Source organism: Mytilus galloprovincialis, chromosome 2, assembly GCF_965363235.1.
Source record: "Mytilus galloprovincialis chromosome 2, xbMytGall1.hap1.1, whole genome shotgun sequence".
NCBI lineage: Eukaryota > Metazoa > Mollusca > Bivalvia > Mytilida > Mytilidae > Mytilus > Mytilus galloprovincialis.
Genome location: NC_134839.1, coordinates 105,806,807 through 105,831,072, shown reverse-complemented (window position 1 = coordinate 105,831,072; position 24,266 = coordinate 105,806,807). Strand labels below are relative to the sequence as shown.

The following is a 24,266-nucleotide window of genomic DNA, read 5'->3' as shown; positions in this document are numbered from 1 at the left end:
CCAAAGACATATATATATATATTTTTTATCTTACAGACAGTAAAGATGCATTGCTCAATTATTGTGAAAGTTAACTCATTGCATTACATCATTTTTTTCTATCTTAAGAAAACAAATAGAATGTCGTGTAATCTTTTTTTTTCTAGTTGTTCTTTATTATAACTCTTTTTTTTTGTCTCACTTAAGTCTTAATGTTTGTCGGTTATATTTCGTATTGTTTTATTCACTGTTCGAAATAAAATAAAAAATGATTATTAAGAAAATTTAAGAAAAAATCTGTTTTTACTTATTTTTTTTGCACCGGATTTGTAAACTTGCAAGTTATTTTGTATAGTGTGATACATGTACGAACTGTCATCCAATCAGTAAAGTGTCATATATTGATTCCATTAGACATAATACTGTATCATAGATTCTCAATATAATGCGTGAGCGCAAATAATATAAAAGCTGTCTCCTAGAAAAATCTAATCATTCCTTTTTGAAATCTTTTCTAAATAGATGAAATTAATTCAAATGATTTCTATGAATAGAATTTACGGACGTTCTGAACATCCGTAGAACGTACGTTTCTGTTTTCCTGTGAAAATAATACTAGTGGAATGTCAATGAAATAAATAACATTTTAAATATGAAAAATTGTCTCTATTATATCTATGAATCTTAATGGTAAGATGTGGTATGAGGGCCAATGAGGTAACTCTCCATTCAAGTTACAATTTGCAAAAGTAAACCTTATAGGTCTTCAACACTAAGTCTTGGCTCAAACAAAACAGCAAGCTACAAAGGGCCCCGAAAAGGACTAGTGTAAAACCGTTCAATCAGGAAAATCAACTGTCTAATCTATATAAAAAACGAGAAAAGAAAACACTAAGAACCAAGTAAAAAAACGACAACTACTGAAATAAAATTCCTTACTTAGGACAGTTGCAAACAAATACAGAGGGCTTAAACTTTTTAATACATTCCAACATTACATAGAACAATAGTGTAACATCGTACCAGAGAAAACTACACTATAAAATATCAAATCTTTTATATACCACATATATTAAATATTCTTATTAATAACCTTCAAATACTCTCTACTGTACAACCTACAACTGTGTGTTCAATCCAACTTATGAAGATAGTTTTAAAAAGCATATAAAACAAAGTTCCTCTCCTTAGGAATTCATTTTAAAACCACATTTAAATACCTTGATTTGCAATATGTTTCTCTAGTTCAAACTTGTAAAAGAGGGGCGAAAGATACTAGGGGACAGTGAAACTCAATAGAAAATAAACTTACAACGCCATGGCTACCTATGATGTAGATGTCCCCCTTTAGAACATCGAAAACCAAAAACGACATTTGATCTCAGTAAATAAAATACGGCTACAACAAATCCTCCTTTTAAGTCAGCAATACATGTAATTTTCTAACAGTTTATACTGATGGATAACAAAAGTTGAGACAGAGTGTCGTCTGCTGTTGACTGTAATGACAGGGCTGCAACCTTCCGATTACTTCTGCTACATCCATCGTTACTGCAGAAGGTTTTGCTTCGTCTGACAAATCCAAGTTGAAAATGTGTTTTTATTCACTTATATCACCTATATACTAATAACTGAATCAATTATAAGTTTATAATATGACTACTTTTCTATTGATATTTACAGTACTTAATCTGTCAAACTTTGTAGTTTTTTATATTTAGGCGTTTTAATTTTGTGGTGTAATTTTTGATTTTATAAAAATGGATAATTACCACGTGAATCACTGTTTACATTTACTCGGAAGAAATTGTTCCGAGTATTCCTTATTTTGATTGGTCAATTTGTTACCTGGATACAGGACGCTCTTATATATTTCTTTGTTTCGGGATTCGCGGTACATTTGAAATTTTTCATTGAAATTATTTACATGAGTAGCGCTAACCAGGAATTCCGGGCAGTTTTATCCAGGCGTGTCAAGAAGAGTTTTAATTACAGAGTTTTCGATCAACTGGGGATGCAGTCCGATGCATTTATAGGAGAATCGGAGGTTGGTGACGAGCTTGTGCACGGTGCGACTGGTGGAAATGACAGTATGTCAAAGGCGGATTTTGAAGATCTGAAAGATCGTCTTTCGATTTATATGGATTCCGAGGAGTCGGACACTGATGAAGAAACAAACGAATTGGTGAGGAAACTCAAGGAAGTTAAGAAGAAGGAGAAAGTAATGAAGTACAAGAAGAGAAAGGTGGAATTACGACAGGAAATAGAGAAGAGAATGAAGGAATTGGAGGAGTTGGAGGAGCTCGAGTTAAAAGGGGCTTCTAAGCCGAAGAAGGAGAAATCCGGCAAGAAGGTGGAACAGTCCAAAAAGGGAAAAGATAAAGGAAAAGGCAAAGATACAGATAAAGGTAAAGATAAAGATAAAGACAAAGACTCAGTTAAAGATAGCAAAGGTGATGAACTTTCTAATTTAAATATTAAACATTTGAGAAAAGATACAAAGACTAAGAAAATTGTAGATAAACATATGAAACAAATGCTAGCCACAGAGTCTAACTCAGAGTCTGATTCTTCTATAAGTAGTAGTTCAAGTTCTGATAGTAGTACGGGTAGTGGGTCAGAGCCAAATTTTTTGTCTAGTTCTGATTCTGATAGTGAAACTACTCATAAAAAGAAAAATAAGCATAAGAAAAAGAAGGTCAGATCAGGTATCAAAGATAGACCCCATGATAAAGTTAAAATTAAGATGAACTGGCCTCAATCTGAGCTTAAATATGAGTTTACAAATAGAAAGGCTGTGGAGTTTAGACAGCTAACTATGAGCCAGTTTTGTGCTGGAGAACTAGAAATTATAAGGCATTGTAAAATTAGTAAAAAAGAAAGAGAAGGTAGATTATCATTATTGAACAAAATTTGTTATTATGCTAGTGAATTTGAATGGTCTGTACTGTTAAATGTTTATGCAGCATGGGTAAAGCTGATTGAAAAAGGTGAGAATGTATGGTCTGATGATACTTCTCTGTTAGAGGTTAGAATGTTAATAGGAAATAAAGTGTTGAATAAAACAGCAAGTAAATATTCAGATAAATCGTCTGAAAAGAATTTTGATAGAAAAGTTTGGTATTGTCCTTTGTATCAGAGAAATAAATGTAATATTTCGAAGGATGGACATAATTTGGATATTGCAGGCAAAAGTAGATTTGTCCAGCACATTTGTGCCACATGTTTAAGGGAGGATAAGGCTAAAATGAAACATCCAGAGAGTTCATCGGCTTGTCCTCATATGCCATGACTAGAATTAGAAAAAGCTGTTAATAGCATTGGGAATTTTAATTCAAAAGTGATAGATACTTTTTATCCTGAATGGTTACTGTTAGATTCAAATAAGGACAAACAATTGATTGAGAAAGGTGAATTCTCTAAGTCAATGGAGGTTTCTAAAACTGATACTTGTACAGTTAATAATGATAATTATAGAATTTCTAGTAAAAGGGTGGTAAATAAATCTTTACCAGTTCAGTCAGCTTTGAATTTAAAAATTGATGAATTTTGTCATAAACACAAAAAGTGTTTAATTTGTGATTTGAATGTTAATTCTTTAGATTTGCAGTATTTTGTGGATATTCAGAGAGAAATTAAATTGTCAGGTTTACCGAATTATCAAGGTTGTAGAATACCAGTTTTTTCAAAGTTAAAAATAGAATTTTTTAGATCTATGTTAGTTGATTATAATGATCACATTTTGTGTGACTTATTAGAATTTGGTTTTCCTATTGGTTATACAGCAGGTGATATAGTAGATATTAAAAAGCCGCGTAATCATAGCGGGGCCAGAGATTTTCCAGATTTCATTTTGAAGTATTTGAAAAAGGAGTTAGAATATAAAGCTGTTATTGGGCCTTTAAAAGTGAACCCTTTTATATATTCTTCATTAGTGTTATCTCCTTTAAATTCAGTTCCAAAGAGTACACCAGGTGAAAGAAGGGTAATACTAGATTTAAGTTTTCCTTCTGAAAATTGTATTAAGCAGGTATTGATAAAGATATTTATTTGGGTGAGTCAGTTAATTTGACTTATCCATCTGTAGATGATTTTGTTAATCTTATTAAGTTAAAAGGTAGAAATTGTGGTATTTTTAAGAGGGACTTGAAGCGGGCTTATCGCCAAATTCCAATTGATCCTGGAGATATTAATTTTGTTGGATTTCATTGGAAAAATCACATTTTTGTAGATAGAGTTTTAAGTATGGGACTTAGGTCATCAGCTCATATTTGCCAGAGAGTGACTTCATCTGTAGTTTACATGATGAAGCAGTCTGGTTATTTATTATTAAATTATTTAGATGATTTTGCTGGAGCAGAAAAATCAGAAGATGCAAATGTTGTATTTGATTTATTAGGTAGACTTTTAGACAGTTGTGGTCTTGAAGAATCAGTGGAGAAGGCGAGCTCTCCAAGTACGGTTATGACATTTTTAGGAGTGAAATTTGACACTTCGGAACTTACAATTTCAGTAACAACTGAGAGAGTGGAAGAGATTTTATTGTTAGTAAAGACTTGGTTAAATTTACTGGTTGCTACAGTTAAACAGTTACAGTCATTGTTAGGTAAATTACATTTTGTATCTAACTGTGTAAGACCAGGAAGGCTTTTTGTTTCTAGGTTGCTTACTTGGCTTCGTAGTTTACCAGATGACAAATGTATTCCTTTGTATATAAGGAAAGATTTATTTTGGTGGTATCATTTTTTAAAGTCTTACAATGGTGTTTCTATGATGGCTTTAGAGGATTGGTCTCAGCCAGATGAAATATTGGAGACGGATGCTACTCTGAGTGGTTGTGGAGGTTGGTTTCTTGAAAAAAGAGAGTTTTTTCATGTTCAATTTCCTTCCTTTTTGATGGATTTGAATTTACATATAAATCAATTTGAATTGATTGCTTTGATGATTTGTGTTAAAGTATGGAGTGTACATTTTGTAAATAGAAAGATTTTAGTGAGATGTGATAATCAATCTACTGTGTTGGTTTTGAATTCTGGTTGTACTAGAGATGCATATATGCAATGTTGTTTAAGAGAAATTTTGTTTTATGCTGCAAAGTATAATTTTGAAATTAAGGCTGTTCATTTTCCTGGAGTTGAAAAAAGAACAGCAGATATTTTGTCAAGATGGCATTCTGATTCAAGATTTGAAGACTTATTTTATGAATTGCCTGTTGTGAGATTAGGTAAATGTTTTGAGAAATTTATCTATTCAGGTCTTTTTCAGTTTACTCATGATTGGTATTTTTTTGTAGATTTACAGCTGAAGTTGTTGAAAGTGGATCAACAGACATCGTGCAAGTCAGCCTTTGCTCATGGCACTTTTGAAAACATTAAAGTTCAGTGGAGGACTTTTTTAACATTTTGTATTTATTTTGGTTTTAAATTTTTACCAGCATCTTTGAATACTGTGTGTTTGTATGCTCAATTTTTGAGCAGGTCTTTTAAATCGGTGAATTCTATTAAAAATTATTTAAATGGAGAAAGATTATTGCATTTATACAATGATTTGGAGTTTCCTTATTTACAAAGTTTTTCGTTAAAACTTACATTGAAAGGTTTACAGAGATTAAATCCTTATTAACCAAGAAAGCGCTTCCTGTAACTCCTATGATTTTAAAACAAATTTATGAGTTTATGGATTTAGATGACACTCAGGATAAGACTTTCTGGAGTTTGTTTTTGTTAGCCTTTTTTATGATGAGTAGAAAATCTAATCTTGTTCTAAATTCAGAAAAAGAATTTGATGAAAATAAGCAATTATGTAGAGGGGATATTATTATTGAGAATGATGTTTTTATAATTATTTTGAAATGGTCTAAAACAATTCAGTTTGGACAAAGAAAGTTGAGAATTCCCATTTCTAGTATTCAGGGGAGTATTTTATGTCCGGTTAATGCATACAAGAATATGATCAAAGCTATTCCTGCGGTTAAAAAGGATCCTGCATTTTGTAAAGTTAAAAAGGGGTGCATTCTACCCATTACTTATAAAGAGTATCAAAATAAGCTTCGATATTTAATACAAAAAACAGGTCGTAACTCTTTATTTTACTCTACTCATAGTTTTAGAAGAAGGGGGGGGGGGGCAACTTTAGCTTTTGATGCTGAGGTTTCTACGGAATTAATTCAACTTCATGGAGATTGGCATAGTGATGCTTATAAAAAGTATTTAGAATTTACTTTGGAACAGAAACTTCAAGTTTCGCAAATGATGTCAAAGAGTGTTTCCTTGTTAGGTTACTAATTTATATCGTTTCTTTGTAGAACCAGGAACTTTTCTGATAGTGTCAGACTCAATCGCAAAATATGTGAAGCTTGAGAATGCGGATGTTTATGCGTTTCGGGGGGCTTCCATTGGAGAAATAACCTATCAGCTTAACAAGAACAAGGGGAGTATTTATGAAGGTTATAAATGTTTAGTTATTCATTGTGGTACCAATGATATTCATATTTTATCTATTGATCAGTTTAAGTCTGCCTATTGTTATTTAATTTCTACCGCCAAGTTGTTGTTTCCTTCTATGGTTATTGCTTTGTCTGGTATTCTTCCTCGTCCTGTTGATTTTGAGGAAACGGGTCAAAAGATAAAGGATGTTGATATGGCTTTGTTAAATTTATGTTTGAGTTATGAAGTCGAATTCATTCATTCGTATAGATATTTTTTGAAATGTGGAAAGCCAAAGGTGGAGCTATTTGCCTATAAAGATGGTGGGTTACATCTCAATTGTGAAGGTACAAGGCAGTTATGTTTATATTTTAAAAGAAGGGTTGCTCATTTAATTTAGATAGGTTAACTTGTCATTTGAGATGAATTTCTCAAGTGGAGTTAAAGGATTAGATATGGTTGAATTTCATGTTTCTACCATACTTCCTTTGGGTTATTTTAGTTTATGGTTGATATTATTTCTTCCATACTAAAATTTGGATTATTTTTATTTTATTTTCCTTAATATGTATTGGTATTATTTAAGATTGTTTGGTTAAGATGTAGTTATGTTTATTTATATTAATATGTACTAATATTTTTATTTTATATTGCAGGTAAGGGACTATTTTCAGTGAGTATTGTTCACACTGTTGGGTGCGGTTTCTTTTCATATGAGATATTGTTTCTTGTATGGAGAAAAGTTTATGTTCAGGGTTAATATTGTTTCTTCCTTGCTTGCTTTATTTATTTAGTTTTTGCTTGATATTATTTCTTGCATGCTAGATTAACAAGCTTAAATTGTGTATTGTTTATATGATAGTTAAAATTAATCTGCTTAATTCTTTGTTCAACACAGTTGTTTGTTTATTTTTTGGCGGCCGTTGGCTTGGCGGCTAGCTCATGTGTTTATTCGAGCTGTTTGGATGAATATATTTATCATTTCTAATGGCTAGACGCTATATTTGCTCTTTAACATTAACTTTACATGTTATATGTGACTGTCAGTGGTACAGTCGAGTGTTTGTCCTGTGCTGTGAAATATATCTGTTTGTCTTGTGTATATATTGTGCCGTAATAAAATTGAGTAACTTTGATTTCTTTTGTGAGAAGCCTGGTAATTGTGTAATTTTTGATTTTATAAAAATGGATAATTACCACGTGAATCACTGTTTACATTTACTCGGAAGAAATTGTTCCGAGTATTCCTTATTTTGATTGGTCAATTTGTTACCTGGATACAGGACGCTCTTATATATTTCCTTGTTTCGGGATTCGCGGTACATTTGAAATTTTTCATTGAAATTATTTACCCTCCCACCCGCCGCATACAACTGTGTTAGTTATGAATTTTAATGTATTTTGTGTTCTTATTTATAAGATGTGCTTGTGTATACTGTGGCTAGCTCATGTGTTTATTCGAGCTGTTTGGATGAATATATTTATCATTTCTAATGGCTAGACGCTATATTTGCTCTTTAACATTAACTTTACATGTTATATGTGACTGTCAGTGGTACAGTCGAGTGTTTGTCCTGTGCTGTGAAATATATCTGTTTGTCTTGTGCATATATTGTGCCGTAATAAAATTGAGTAACTTTGATTTCTTTTGTGAGAAGCCTGGTAATTATCTGTTTAGACCAATGAACAATGACCCTTCAGTGATGTAAATTACAAGAAAATTGGCCATCCTATTTATATCATATACCTTAATTCACGTTTAATTAACTTGTTTAGGAAACAACAAAGTTCATACTTAAAAAAACTAAAATTTTCATTTAGCGACAATTATTCATATATTTATTATAGACTAATTTGTATGCGATATCAATCTTCTGAACAAAAGTTTGGATCTTCGTCGCTTAGGTCCATACAGTTATTTACGGAACCATCGCATAGTCCAGAGAGTGGGATGCAATAAATTCCATCTCTACATTTGGTATAATCTTCAGCACATGGTTTACCTAGAAAAAAAGTATTATGTTTTATTTTAGCTTTTGGGAAATCTTCTGCGTAGTACAGTTGATTGTAGTACAGGGTTTCTTATCAGCATTTAAAGTATTCATAAAAATGTATTAACCATAGAGACTATGACAAGAATTCTGATATATTTTATGTACATTTTGAAATTCATCTCATGTGAAAATAAAAAATCAAATGTTTGAGATTTCAGAAAACTACTTAAAAATGCAAATAACACTCTGTAATGTTTTTGAGTAAGAATTGAATTAGTTATTTACAGAGGCATTCTACTTTGATCAATATTTACATCGTATCTTTCAATGAAAATGTTAGCAGTATCGAATGTCTCTTTTAGTAAGGAAAAATAGAGCAAATAATAATAAAAAAAAGTTGCTATTTCCATAGAACATATTTAATTTGGAACAGACGATATAGAACGAAATTCATAACAGTGTGGTCGACAGAAAAACGTTTATTAGTAATTGTACTGAAAAGTTTACCTTTAACTTGTTTGTCGTGGGCGATGATTTTATGCTCACTCAGTCTATCGGAGGCCTTCAAGTGGGGATTTAAATAATCATTTGTTACACATTTTGATACATAAAATGAAACTTTCTTTTCACATATCATTTAAGGAATTTGTTTTAAATAATTGTTATACCATCACTTACAACAGTTTCACTTTTAAGAATATTAATGTCCAGAGCTGATATCAATAAATAATAATAAAAAAAAAAGTTTATTCTTGGTAATTAAAACCAAAAAAACTTTTAAGTTAATAGGGACCCGCGTTATTTCAGAAAATTATTCTTATTGATTAAGAGAACAAAAACTTCTACGTTGTGATCATTTAAGAGTGGCCTTCTATTTATTCAATGCTAACCATGTGGGCTTTTTTTTATATACCATAAATCGATTCGTTCATTCAGATATTTGTCAGTTTGCCTTGGCTCTTCAAGTCCAACACACAACTTCTCACGAAATTGATATTTTTCTTACAAAAATTACATCCATGTGATGTATTCTTTTCATGGAGAAAGAATGTTTCACCTTATTAGGTCTTTCCACCTTTCTTGTGGAAAGACCTATTGTATTTGTTCTGATTATTTTTTTTTTTCTTCCGCCTAATTTTTTTCTTGCGGTGTAAAAATGTTTCAAAAGATGTCGCTTAGTTTTTTTGTATATGATATCATTCAGTCTATACGCTTTTGAAACTGACCCTGTTTAACCGAACACTTTTCTTTGTAAGAGTTATCTCCCCAAGCACTGTTTTCCTTGTTATCAGATCTCCTCCGCAACCGTAAAAGAAAGCGACAAATTTATTTTTCCAAATTGCTCGTTATATCTTCAGGATGTTACGTTTTATTTTCACCGAAGCTTTACGAAGACTCCATATGAGAGTTATTTCCCCTTTTGTAATGAAATAAATGAAATAAATTTGTAACTGGAAAACCATTAGTGATAGAGGCCTAGGGTCTTTTGATTTGAGGTCCTTGGTCCAAAAAAATTAAGATGAGGTCAAGGTCAAAGGTCAAGGTCATGTTCAAAAATATGATTTTGGCTGGTTATCTCTTATTTTCAGAAATCCTATAAGATATCGACAAAATGTTTTCACAAAATGTGTGTTACGACATGGCGTAACACGTAAATTTTAGTTAAAAGGGTACGTAAACATTTGATGCGACTTTTCCCCCTTTTATATCTTATATTAGTTGTATGGTAATATAACTCATTATCATTATAAAGTAAAGGCTTAGGGTCTTTTGATTTAAGATCCTTGGTCCAAAAAAATGAAAATTAGGTCAAGGTCAAAGGTCAAAGTCCAATTCTAAATTTTGATTTTTGCTTATTTTCACTCTTTTTCATTAACCTTATAAGATTTCAACAAATTATTTTTACTAAATTGTTAGTTGCGACATGTCGTAACTTATAAATTCTGATTGGAAGGGTGCGAAGAGAATAAATGGGATTTTTGCCCCTGTTATATTTAGAATTATGCGTAAAGTGATATTACTCATGAACCATACATAATACAGACCTAGGGTCTTTTAATTTGGGATCCTTGGTTTATGACCTTGAAATTGAGGTCAAGGTCATAGGTTAATTGGACGTTCTAGATTTTCACCTTTGCTTGAAATTCATATTTATATATCATTTAGCCATAGGAACTGACATTTTCAACTGAATTTTAATATTTTCATATCAAAATAGATCCTTATTGGTGGAAAGACCTTCAATTGTTCTTTGAACAATTGGTTTTTAATTTTATTTGTTATCGTTTTTATGTGTGTGTATCATTGACGTATAAGACAACCTGAATCTTCTTTATTCAAATTTAAAACATACGAGATGGCAATTATGACACAAAATAACTAAATTAAACTTACAGCAGAAGAAAGATAATGAACATCGCTTTTATAGTCTTCTAAATATCAAAGACGCGTGGTCTTTTTAAAAACGATGTAAATTTATAAAAGGAAACAACAAACAAAATAGTTCGAATATTTATATTGGAAAAAGTAACGGTGTGTAAATCATAACAATTATTTTATTTCAATGAAAATCAAACTGTTGAATTTTTTCCGCTGCGAGCAAATTTTTAATTTTGGTCGCATTTTGAAAATCAATAAATCTTGTATTCTTGTTGGAAGCTGCACTGTGTAGTTTATACCCGTTTTTTTCAATGCCACACAAATCCAACACAGACAAAAAAAAAAATGGTAGGTTCAAGAAATAATTGATGCAAACTATACTTTATTGTAGTTTTAACATGGGTAGGCATTATATTCGTGATTATTTTTGCCCGAGCGATATCGAAAAACTATTATAAAAAGTGTCCTAGTTCAGTGAAAATGTACGTCATACTTATTTCCTAAACAAATAAATAAACAAACATTAATTAACATACAACACTACCAAAGGCCAGAGACTCCTTACTTGTATGATTTTGTAAAAAAATGCGTCTTTTTAAAACAGTCGAAAACAAAATTGTCTGTCCAATGGAAAAGTCGAAGCCCAAAAAAGATGAACAGTGCATTATAGAAACATAGAAGCTGGTTGCAAAAGTTGACGACAAGATCTTTTTTATAACTTGAGTATGGCCTAATACTATTAACCTGAAATAAATATATTTATAGCAATTCCCTTGATACGAAAGATCTACATGTTGCCTTGGGCTTTTTTTTTCTTTTTTTTTGCTCTTTGGTTGGGTTTTTGTCTCAATGACAATTCAATTTTCATTCTTATCATAGATATAACTGCATGTTAAAATAAGAATATGAAGTGTGATAGGCAATCAGACACATTCTTCCCAGGGACCAACAGGCGTTATCAAGCTATAGGTCCCCGTATGGCCTTCGACCATTAGCAAAATACACACTTTATAGAATGAAAGCTTCAAGAGGTCTTGGGATGAAAAAAACAAACATAAAAGATGAGCGAGAAAAAAATAGGGATACCGCATGGAAATTGGAAAATGGTCCGCAACATTAATTTAGTCAACTGACTTAGTTGTAATTAAAGCCTGGCGAATTTTAGCCTTTTGCAATGGATGTGATGTATGTTTAAAAAAAAATCATGGTTTGTTTGGACATTTTTATAAATCAAGTCTTGTTTTTAAATTATTTGCAAGTAAGTTTTAAGTCATGAATAAATAATCACTCACAGAAAGACGTCAAATCCATCAACAAAAGAAAAAAATTAATAGACGACCGACAACGCACAGAATATCATGTATGTGTTCCGGACCATATGAGTATTTGGACCATACGCATATATCATGACCATAAGGGTATACTAATATGGTCCAACCATACACGTATGGTCCAAATACTCATAAGGTCCGGAACATATTTTATTTGCGATCACAAATGCACGAAGACGTCCATTTCTATGTTAATTGGGTCGATTTTTTTTATATAGATAAGATGAATGCGTTTCTGTTGCCAAGTGTTTTTCACAAGTATAGTAGCAGTATAGCAGAACGGTTTAAGTTTCCTATATACACCAAATGATACATTTTGCCAATACAATAACGTAAATGCATGCAAATTTCACAAGGTTTAATCCAAATAGCTTTCAAGTACGAAAAAGACAGGGCAGAAGTATATTTTGTCTTTATGTTTCGTATTTGCACAACTTTTGAAAGTGGATTATGCATTCGTTCTAAAATAAAATTAGACCAGATAAAAAGTTAAAAGATTACATAACTCGACAATCGCAATTGTTAAATCCGAAAAAGATAATCAATCAATACATGCATTCAGTAAGTCATTCTTTTTTCTGAAAGAACATGGCTTTGCGATATCTTATTATGAAAATTGATTGTCGAAACATAACAAAAACACAAGTAAAGGACGTTTAAATTAATCAATATAAATCAATACACAAATTCCTGATTAGTATTTCGAATTATTTTATATAGGCGTTGAGAACCTTTGGTGACCTTACGGTTTAAATGTTTATATTAAGGACGTCGTGAGCAATGGGCGTTATAGACGAACGTTCGCCTAATCTGTCCCAGTCAATGGGATATTAAAGTGCGCCAATCAATGTCCATAGCCACACTGTTATGAATTCGATACTAAGTGTTGAACAAAACACAATCCTTTTCAGATATATACATAGTTACATACGCTATGCAAAACTATTCTTAGATTAATGTTGCTGTATTTTAAAATGTACTCATAACCAACTGTTATTGTTTGAACTTTAATAACTTGAATATATTTTTCATATTGTATTGATTATTTTAATTGCTGTCATCTTGAAATTTTGTAAATTGTACTGTATTTTGAGAGGATTATTTTATGTAGCTATAACTTGAACTCAATCCTATTGTTTATTTAGTCAATAAAGTATATTTAAACTAACAAACATTAACGTTTTTGTCGTACATTGAAATATATGTGTTTTAGTATGTTTTTATTTCAATAGCATTTAACACAACAACAAGACACAGATAAGCATAAATAAAATTATTAATTTTATCTACCACTGTAAAAATATCCTGTCCATGTTATTGTTTTTTTCATAAACGTCTTTTTAAACTTACGTTTACAGAATTCTGGATCTTCATCACTCAAATCTTTACAATGATAAGTTTTATACTCTCCATTATCGTCACACAAACCGGTTAATGGAAAACAATGAATAAAGTCTCTGCATTTAGTATAACCGTCAGCGCAAGATTGTTCTGTGAGAAATATTAAATTGTTTATATAAGCATAAAATTGTTTATGTTTCAGATAACGCAATATACAAGAATACTAGTATTAGGAAAGCTGCGATGTTACAGAACTTGTCTTATAATGCATGCCGTACCAATGCCAACATACCTGTTTCTGGACAATATATTTTATTTTGGTTAATATATAGATTTAATAAAAACTCGTAAAATAATGACGGTCGAAATAATTCTTAATGCAATTTGACTAAAGATGAATGCACAATGGTTGATCACAGTGCTGTGGACGGCTTGATTAGCAGTTTTTTTATTATTCTTAAGGCACATGCTGTGTTGGTTATGAAACGGAAAATTCGATGTAGTAAAATTTTATGATGTATTAGAAGAAAATATATTAAGTTATTTAATATCAGCTTTAGCAAAACTTGAATTAAGGTGAAATATATATTTCTTATACTTCTGAAACTTGCCTTTACAAAATTCTTCATCTTCATCACTTCCATCGGCACAATGAGTCTGACGCCCATCACAGAGAGAGGTCAGAGGAAAACAATGGATGCCATCCCTACACTTGGCGTAGCCAGTTTGACACGTTTCACCTTTGTTTTAAAAAATAAAACAAAAACATTTTTTATTTTTCAGGTTGGATTTTGTCTATACCTGCATGGTTTTCTTTTATTCTCACTCTTTGTTCTTCTGTCTATTTTTAAGTAGTACCTTATATATCCTAGCCTTTTGTTTTAGTTAGCAATGTTCAAAATATTGGTTTTGATTATGGTGTTTGCGTAAAAACATGTGTTTGAATAATCCTAACTGTAGTCTCTCTACGTGTAATCTATAAAACAGGTTTGATTGTCCAATTTTGTTGGATACACTCCAACACTGCAAATTTGGAATAAAAAAGGTGAACGAAGCATGTTGGGTCGGGTCGTAGAACAATATAAAGTGTACAATTACAAAGTATTATTTTACTGTTGCTAGCATTTATTGAAACAAAAAAGAGTGGAATTTTTCTACAAATAGAATACGGTACAAAAAGTGTTCAAACATAACAAAACTGCCCGTTGATATTTCTTACATAACAGTCTAACTTATTAGTTCTCCCTACAATACTTTCAACATCCTATGTGTTTTTGCTTCATTTTAATAAGTTACGATAGTATGTATATCTAGCATAACCACCAACACACGAATTGTCTGAAACACAAAATAGATATAGGAAGATGTGGTGTGAGTGCCAATGAGACAACTCTCCATCCAAATAATAATTTAAAAAAAGTAAACCATAATAGGTCAATGTACGGCCTTCAACACGGAGCCTTGGCTCACACCGAACAACAAGCTATAAAGGGCCCCAAAATTACTAGTGTAAAACCATTCAAACGGGAAAACCAATTGTCTAATCTATATAAAATAAAAAACGAGAAACGAGAAACACGTATAAATTACATAATCAAACGTCAACTACTGTACATCAGATTCCTGACTTAGGACAGGTGCAAACATTTGCAGCGGGATTAAACGTTTTAATGGATCCAAACCTTCTCCCTTTTTCTGAAACAATAGCATTACATCACAACATAGAAAAACACACGGTAAAATATCAATTGGGAGGCTTAACTCAATAAAAAAAACGTACATTAATACACTATAAACGAATAAAATTAAAAATGTTTATTTGACATATCCCAGTAAAAAAAAAGCATCAAAATACTTATAGAAATCAGTAGACGGAATATAACATAAATTTTAAGAAACCGTGAGTGATTAATGATGATCATAAATATCAATTCCATGTTTAAACTAGAGGCTCTAAAGAAAATGTTATTGAAAATCTTCAAATTTTAAGAAAATTGTTAAAAATTGACTATGAAGGGCAATAACTCCTTAGGGGGTCAATTGACTATTTTGGTCATAGTGACTTATTTTTAGTTCTTACTTTGCTCTATATTATTGCTGTTTACAGTTTATCTCTATCTATAATAATATTCAAGATAATAACAAAAAAAACAGCAAAATTTAATCAAAATTACCAATTCAGGGGCAGCAACCTAACAACCGATTATCCGATTCATCTGAAAATTCCAGGACAGATAGATCGTGACCTGATCAACAATTTTACTTCCTGTCAGATTTGCTCTTAGTGCTTTGGTTTTTGAGTTATAAGCCAAAAACTGCATTTTACCCCCATGTTCCATTTTTAGCCATGGCGGCCATCTTGGTTTGTTGGCCGAGTTACCGGACACATTTTTTTAACTACATACCCCAATGATGATTATGACTAAGTTTGGTTGAATTTGGCCCAGTAGTTTCAGAGGAGAAGATTTTTCTAAAAGATAACTAAGATTTACGAAAAATGGTTAAAAATTGACTATTAAGGGCAATAACTCCTAAAGTGGTCAACTGACCATTTTGGTCATGTTGACCTATTTGTAGATCTTACTTTGCTGAACATTATTGATGTTTACAGTTTATCTCTATCTATAATTATATTCAAGATAATAACCAAAAACAGCAAAATTTCCTTAAAATTACCATTTCAGGGGCAGCAACCCAACAACAAAATGTCCGATTCATCTGAAAATTTCAGGGCAGATAGATCTTGACCTGTTAAACAATTTTATCCCTGTCAGATTTGCTCTAAATGCTTTGGTTTTGGAGTTATAAGCCAAAAACTGCATTTTACCCCTATGTTCTATTTTTAGCCATTGCGGCCATCTTGGATGGTTGGCCGGGTCACCGGACACATTTTTTAAACTAGATACCCCAATGATAATTATGACCAAGTTTGGTTAAATTTGGCCCAGTAGTTTCAGAGGAGAAGATTTTTCTAAAAGATTACTAAGATTTACAAAAAATGGTTAAAAATTGACTATAAAGGGCAATAACTCCTAAAGTGGTCAACTGACCATTTTGGTCATGTTGACTTATTTGTAGATCTTACTTTGCTGAACATTATTGCTGTATACAGTTTATCTCTATCTATAATAATATTCAAGATAATAACCAAAAACAGCAAAATTTCCTTAAAATTACCATTTCAGGGGCAGCAACCCAACAACGAAATGTCCGATTCATCTGATTTGCTCTAAATGCTTTGGTTTTGGAGTTTTAAGCCAAAAACTGCATTTTACCCCTATGTTCTATTTTTAGCCATGGCGGCCATCTTGGTTGGTTGGCCGGGTCACCGGACACATTTTTTTAAACTAGATACCCCAATAATGATTGTGGCCAAGTTTGGTTAAATTTGGCCCAGTAGTTTCAGAGGAGAATATTTGTGTAAAAGTTAACGCAGGACGACGACGGACGACGATGGACGACGCCGGACGCCAAGTGATGAGAAAAGCTCACTTGGCCCTTTGGGCCAGGTGAGCTAAAAAGTTGATATGAGGATATATGGTATGATTGCCTATGAGAAAACTACCCACAAAATTTATAATGAAATGTCACTCAGCATGTTTAATATCAAGTCTACTGGCATAACTTTATTGATTACATTGTAAAATCCTTCTATATGGTCTTAAATATACTTTGATAGATAAATAAAAGTATCAAATACAAATGTTCATTGAGTTTATATGTTTAGCCCAGCGCAGATGTTGACAAATATTGACAATGCACAAAAGCCTATAGGAAAAATTTTACATATGAATTTCAGTTAGCACTTTTCATTTTACCTTTACAGAACTCTGGATCCTCGTCACTTAAATCAGTGCAATGATAAATAGTCGACCAATCAGTAGAGTCACACAAACCGGATGTTTCAAAACAGTGAACACCATCTTTACATTTAGTGTATCCATCACCACAGGATTGCTCTGTGAATATAAATAAGTAAATATGTATATTGGAAAAAAATAAATGAAAAAGTAACGGAAAAGTGTGTAACTATATTGCTGATAATTATAGAATTAATCCATATCAAATGTCCATTATTAAACATGGTACCACAGATGAAAAGCCTTGCATGAAAAACAGTTGGTGTAATGAATATTTTTAAAAACAGCAAAGACATATAATACAGATATTCCATAATTCTTCATGGTTGTTTTTAATTCTTATTCAAATCAATATTGCTTCAATTGTAAACAATTTTTCCATAGACACAATTATCTCAATGAAGGCCCCCGTTTCATGAGTAACATAATTAAGGATATCTTTAAGCAGATACACTGCATATTAGTGGAAATTAAAGAATAATGACATTATGTTCAATAAGTCAACTAGGAAACATGGAATGCTTGTCATGAGAAAACTATCCACTATAGTCAAAATGAATTGGGAGCTAGCATGTATAATATCAAGTTTGCTGGCAATTCAATCAAAGAATTATTCATTACATTGTAAAATCATTCTTTATTGTCAAAAATATACTTTGATAGCTAAATGAATTATTAGGTTATAGAATATCATCTTAAGCGAAACTTGAATTACAGGAAAACATACTCGTTCTCCTGCATCCTAAGACCGATACTTGCCTCTGCAAAATTCTTCATCTTCGTCGCTGCCATCGGAACAATGAGTGACACGCCCATCACACAGAGAGGTCAGAGGAAAACAATGGATGCCATCCCTACACTTGCCGTAGCCAGTTTGACACTCTTTAACTTTGTGATAATAAAACATAACAAAATTATATTTCTTTTTTTAGAAAACACATGTACTAATTCTAAAGATTTATGTCGATATCTGCATTTCATTTTGTTTATTCTTTGGTTTTCTGTTGTTTTAAGTAGTTCTTTATCTATCATAGCCTTTCGTATGGGGTAATCATTATAAAAAATATTGGTTTAGAAATATGATGTTTGCTTAAAAACGGATGTTTGCATGATCTTCCCTGTAGTCTCTCTAAATAGACGACTGGTTTGATTGTTCAATTATATTTTGAATACCCCTTACCTTAACAATATTAGTATGAATTCAACAAAGTAAAGGAAACTTTGTAAGGTCTGTTTGCGTAGAACAATATGAAATATATAATTACAATGTTTCATTCAACTGTTGTCAGCACTTAAGGAGAAAATAAAGAGTAAGATTGAATCGTTGCACAAAAGAAATCCATTTAAACATAAAAAAACCCTGCCCGTTAATGTTACAAATATAACAGTCTGACTTAGAAGTTGTCCTAACAAAAATCATATATGTTTTTGTTACATTTAAATGGGTTGGGTGGTATTACATTAGCATAACCAGTTAAAAGAAAAACAATTTATATCATCTCTGCATTTAGCATAACCAACAGCAAATGAATGTGTTGTGGAAATAAATACACTATATGACTTTTATATGTTTTTGTTGAAAACACTACACCAAAATATCTCTATTGAAGTCATGGTAGAAAGGCACAATTCTAAAAGAAAAGTCTTTGACTGGTGATTAATAATTTCAACGGAATATGATAATTTCTATAGATTATAAACAAACCATAGGCTCTACTGAGAATCATCAAACTATTCGAATGTCCTTTATCAAATGAAGCACAAATTTATACTACACACATAATCTTCTTCGAATTATACCGTTAGTCATTCCTCATAGATTGTTGTTATCTTCCAGTACGGGAAGGCAGGATTGAAATTTGTTGGATCCGTCGTTGCACTTTTATACCTTCTTATGTGCAAAGCAGTAAACGTACGTGAATTGTTCGATATAACCTGTTTACCTTGATATACAATTACTCACATAACATGCATAATTTCCAATCGCAAATATTTACAATTATTATATGGAAGCGAAAGGTTGTTTAAAACTTGGTATCTTATTTTCAGTCGGCACTTTTCATTTTACCTTTACAAAACTCTGGATCCTCGTCACTTAAATCAGTGCAATGATAAATCCTCGACCAATCGCTAGAGTCACACAAACCGGATGTTTCAAAACAGTGAACGCTATCTTTACATTTAGTGTATCCATCATCACATGATTGTTCTGTGAAAATGAATAAATTAAAATGTATGTTGAATTAGAATAAATGAAAATGAAACCCATAACTTAAGGGTGTACCTATATCGCCGATGTAAGATGTATAGCAGTTTAATTTAGTTTAAACATATTTATTTATAGTGGACTGGGAAACAAGTTTTTGCAACTTATATTAATCCCTTTCCTCTTTGCGGGTACGAGTGCTGCCTTGTAGCGGCATTAGCCTGCTCTTTTTCGAAATCTACAAGGGTGTCTTTAACGTGCAAGAGATATGTCTCTCTCTTAACACGGGTCAGCCATTTATCGTCCCCTTCCGACGGACTATCATAGTTGTATTACTCCTATGAACAAAATTCTGTCTTACAAGTTGGAGGTTTGGCTAACTTTGAAACCAGATTTAAACCAAACCACCATTTCCGTTGGAAAAGCATGTTCCAAGTTAAGACTATGATAGTTACTTATTCTTTTGGTTGATAGAGTTTGATTTCGTCAGTTTTTCTGGACTTTTTTTAATTTGTCTTGAAGGTCGGTATTTTGTTAAACTTTATTTTAGATATGACAATTTTCCGTATTTCCGTGACTTTTTTGACTTACATTGTTCATATACCGCTGTTGAGAACGAATCTAATGAATAGTCCTATTAGTCAAGACACTAGTATTAATCCTCAAATCAAATTAAGTGTCATATACTGTACTTTGCCCTGTAAACATGGAGAACCTCAATCTTATGCTTCCATCTAATTTATCTTTTGTATCTAGCTTTTGTTTAAAAATACTGTCTGTAATATTTCCATTTTCATCATTGATAAAGCTTAGGTAAATTCCATTGCTATCTATCCAGTTATCGGAAACAAAAATTGCAATATTTTTTGTTTGGTTGCCACAGCTCTGAACACAGTTGTTATGATACTGAAATAAATGTTCATCAAAGTATGGCACTTCCTGTTCATCGTTTGTAAAGATGATTTTGTCAAATATTTGCTACTTTATTAATCTTACAGAAATAAGCCTCAAGGTTTATACATGTAACTGATATATTCACCATGCATGAAAAGGGACACCATTATACAATATTTCTTATTCATATTTGTTTATGAACCTTACCTCTACAGAATTCTGGTTCTTCGTCACTACCATCCAAACAATGCACGTGTTGTCCGTCACAGAGAGAGTATAAAGGAAAACATTGGATCCCGTCTCTACATTTTGTGTAACCGCATTGACAATGTTTACCTTAAAAATGAAACTGCAAATTGAAATTGAAATGCACAGTTAAAAAATATAAAATAATATGATTGATAATGGTCATATCGTTATCTATTATTAACTGTCGTCGATTTGTGCTTTTGGTTTTGACTACTTACTGTCATGATGAGAACCTAGAACAGTTTAACGTTAAAAATGATTTTCCTTGCTTGATAACAAGATTGATACCACAGCGAGTGTTGTACAACTAGTTACCATAATTATCACCTATATAACAGCCGTGTTTTGTGCATTGTAATTTGGCCTGCTTACAAGAATTCAAATATCATATTTGATATTGCTCTACCGAATATGGTTTAGAAATATATGATCATTTTCAAACCGGGCGATTGTCCAACACATGAGTATAGATTGCTCCTCGAAATAAGATAACTATAAAAGAAAGTGACTATTCACACGAAGGTATATCGACAATATTCTATCCATTTACAAAACAAAACATTTGCACATGCATACAGTTAATTTTTAATTATGACCACATCAACGATACTTCATGTCATCATAATCTTTTGTTACTATACATTTCTCTTTCTTTTTGTATATACCTGTTGCGTTTAAGAAAATATATAATTCAAACGCAGCAGGTATATACAAAAAGAAAGAGAAAAAATCCTTCATAATGTTTTCACGATGCCATAAAAGCAAGTGTGCGAAACCCGCTGAGGTCAACTCAAATTTGAATATATATAATATATAACAATATTGGACGAATTATAATAATTATGATATAGCAATATAATATTTCCAACAGAAAGTAACCAAAAGTTAGCGTGCAATAAATTATAATATTGCACTAGTGCAATAAATCTTCAAAATTCATGACGTTATCAACGACAAAATCTTAGTTTAAACCAATTTTTACTTTCAAATATTATATATTGCTATACAATAAAAGGATTAAAATAAAATAACAACCCTATAATATAGTATGTTCTTAGCCGGCTTGTATTACAACGTGTTATCCGAGGGAGAATTTATGTAATAAAGTTGACGCCTGTTTAGAACGTGTATATATTGATCATATCTATTACACTTATTTGTTTCATTTTCTAGCAACTTACTTGCTCCAACAAAAGAAATAATTACCACAATAACAGCTGCTATCATTTCAATCGTCTATCTATAAGTATAAGGAAATAAAATAACAACCCGAACAAAATGTAAAAATAAGCTGAAGGCCACCAATGCGTCCTAAACACAGCGAGAAAATCCCGCACCCGGAGGCGGACTTCAGCTGGCCCCTGAACAAAAATGTGTACTAGTTCAGTGAAAATGAACGTCAAAATCAACTCAAAACATATAAAACTACAAAACATACAAGACTTACAAAGGTCATAACCGTCGCTAGAGTAAGAGTTATTAACGTTGTCTTTGAGGGAGTTTGCGTTTAAAGCTTTTAGAAAATAAAACATGTTTAAACAAAATTGTTACTGTTATTGTTTCACAATATAATACATGTATGAATAAACAGGAACCTGACACATTACAAGGAAGTCAACAATGTAAAATGCGACGTACAATTAAAATTAGAATTAAACATTTATATTATATAACATGCAATGAAACTGAAAGTAACTGTTATTCTCTTTTCTCTCTTTCTCTCTATCTACGTGAATATTGACTGACTTACCGAGCAAGTGAAAGATGTTTAAATAATTCTCTTTGTACATAAATATGGGAGTTGAAAGAACACGAAGTTAACGTTTGTTCCTCAGTATTTTAATATAATGACTTGATAGTTTGGACCAATTAATTTATGATTAACCTAATTAAAAAATAATAGCTCAAATTAAATCGTCATTATAGATTTTAAAGGTTAAAATTAACCAAATTATCACATCTCTTAAATGTAATATAAGAGATAAAAATTTTAACAACTAATACGTGATGTCAGTTTATAAGTTTTAAAATCGCAAAAATATTTCTTTTATCTTCCTAACAGAGTGAACACCGGCTGTTTTCTTGGTTTTTGTCTAATCTGAAATTATAAATTTAATTTCGAATACTTCTATTGATTTTAGGTGTAATTAAACAGATATATCGTGTTCAGAAGGGAATTTAACGAACAATTCCAGAAATTTCACCCCTTTTGAAAAAATAATTCATTTCAATAGTTCTGATGTTCACGATTGCTTTAAAATTTGAAATTGCCATTAATGTTTAATATGAAAACTATTGACACAGAAAAGGCTGCCAATGTTAGATATTAAGACAATTATTTTTATATCTATCATGGCATGGAAATGCGACATGGAAATGCAATGCGAGTTGGTTGACCGTTATGGAGTATCCGTTTCACAGATGATATCGGATATGCTCTTTATGTCGTAACTACAATCCCCTTCCCCTTTTCACGAATGTGACCTACCGAATTCGACTATTTACCGGCTTTTTTATAACATGAGCAACTCGACGGGTGCCACATATGAAGGATCTGCTGACACTTGCGGAGCACCTGAGATCACACCTAGTTGTTAGTGGTGTTGCTTTTGTTCATCTAGTTTTGACTTGCCATTTATGTTTAATATGTAAACTGTTGACACAGAAAAGGCTTCCAATGTTAGATATTAAGACATTTATTTCTATATCTATTATGGCATGGAAATGCAATGCGAGTTGGTTGACCGTTATGGAATATCCGTTTCATACTACAATCCCGTTCCCTTTTTGACGAATGTGACTTACTGAATTAGACTATTTACCGGCTTTGTTATAACATAAGCAACTCGACGGGTGCCACATGTGGAGAAGGATCTGATTACCCTTACGGAGCACCTGAGATCCCAACCAGTTGTTAATGGTGTTCGTGTTGCTTTTGTACACCTATTTTTGACATGTTTTACCTATTGTGTCTATTTGTTAAGTTCACACATCGTTGTCAATATAATGAATTTGATGCGACTGTCATTCAAGTAAGAGGTTTGGCTAGCTTTAAAACCAATAAAATGCATGTTGCAGGTCAGGAATATGACAGTTGTTATACAATCGTTTGATTTGCTTGAGCCTTTTGTTTTGCCATTAGATTCAGGACTTTCCGTTTTGAATTTTCCTCGGAGTTCAGTATTTGTGTGATTTTACTTTTCATTGCATTTCAAAGGTAAATATAATTTCATGAGTAAATCAATTTTCTAATATCTTTAAAAATTATTTTTTTTTTACCAGCTGTAAAGCAATTTAGAATTGTTTGTTCGCAAAACATTTTTTTTTCATTTATACTAAAAAAAGTCGAGTAGAAAAATTTACATTAAAAGTTACTTATTTAAAAAGTCACTGGACAATGAACTACATGTAGAGAAAACGCATCAACATATTCATAAAACTGAAATATACTGATAGTAATTCAACTAAATATTAAATATAAATGATTTATTACAAGAAGTTCCTATCAAACTAATTTTAGCAGAACACTTAACAATATGAAGTTGCCATTGCAGAAAAATCATTCCCCATGTCTCGCTTTCCGCCGCTGGCATCGCAAATATGGTTCT

General features: G+C 31.7%; 1 protein-coding gene across 1 annotated transcript; it reads right to left on the bottom strand.

Annotated features, from left to right (window-relative positions):
• Positions 1-8,226: 8,226 nt before the first annotated feature.
• LOC143065257 (uncharacterized) lies at positions 8,227-22,512 on the bottom strand. Its single transcript, XM_076238709.1, has 9 exons — positions 22,409-22,512; positions 21,840-21,898; positions 20,617-20,745; positions 19,378-19,518; positions 18,069-18,197; positions 17,268-17,408; positions 14,061-14,189; positions 13,459-13,599; positions 8,227-8,407 (listed from the first exon to the last, which is right to left on the bottom strand). Exons 2-9 carry the CDS (start codon positions 21,883-21,885, stop codon positions 8,271-8,273), a joined length of 993 nt encoding a protein of 330 aa, XP_076094824.1. The 5' UTR covers positions 21,886-21,898; positions 22,409-22,512; the 3' UTR covers positions 8,227-8,270.
• Between the last annotated feature and the right edge of the window lie 1,754 nt (positions 22,513-24,266).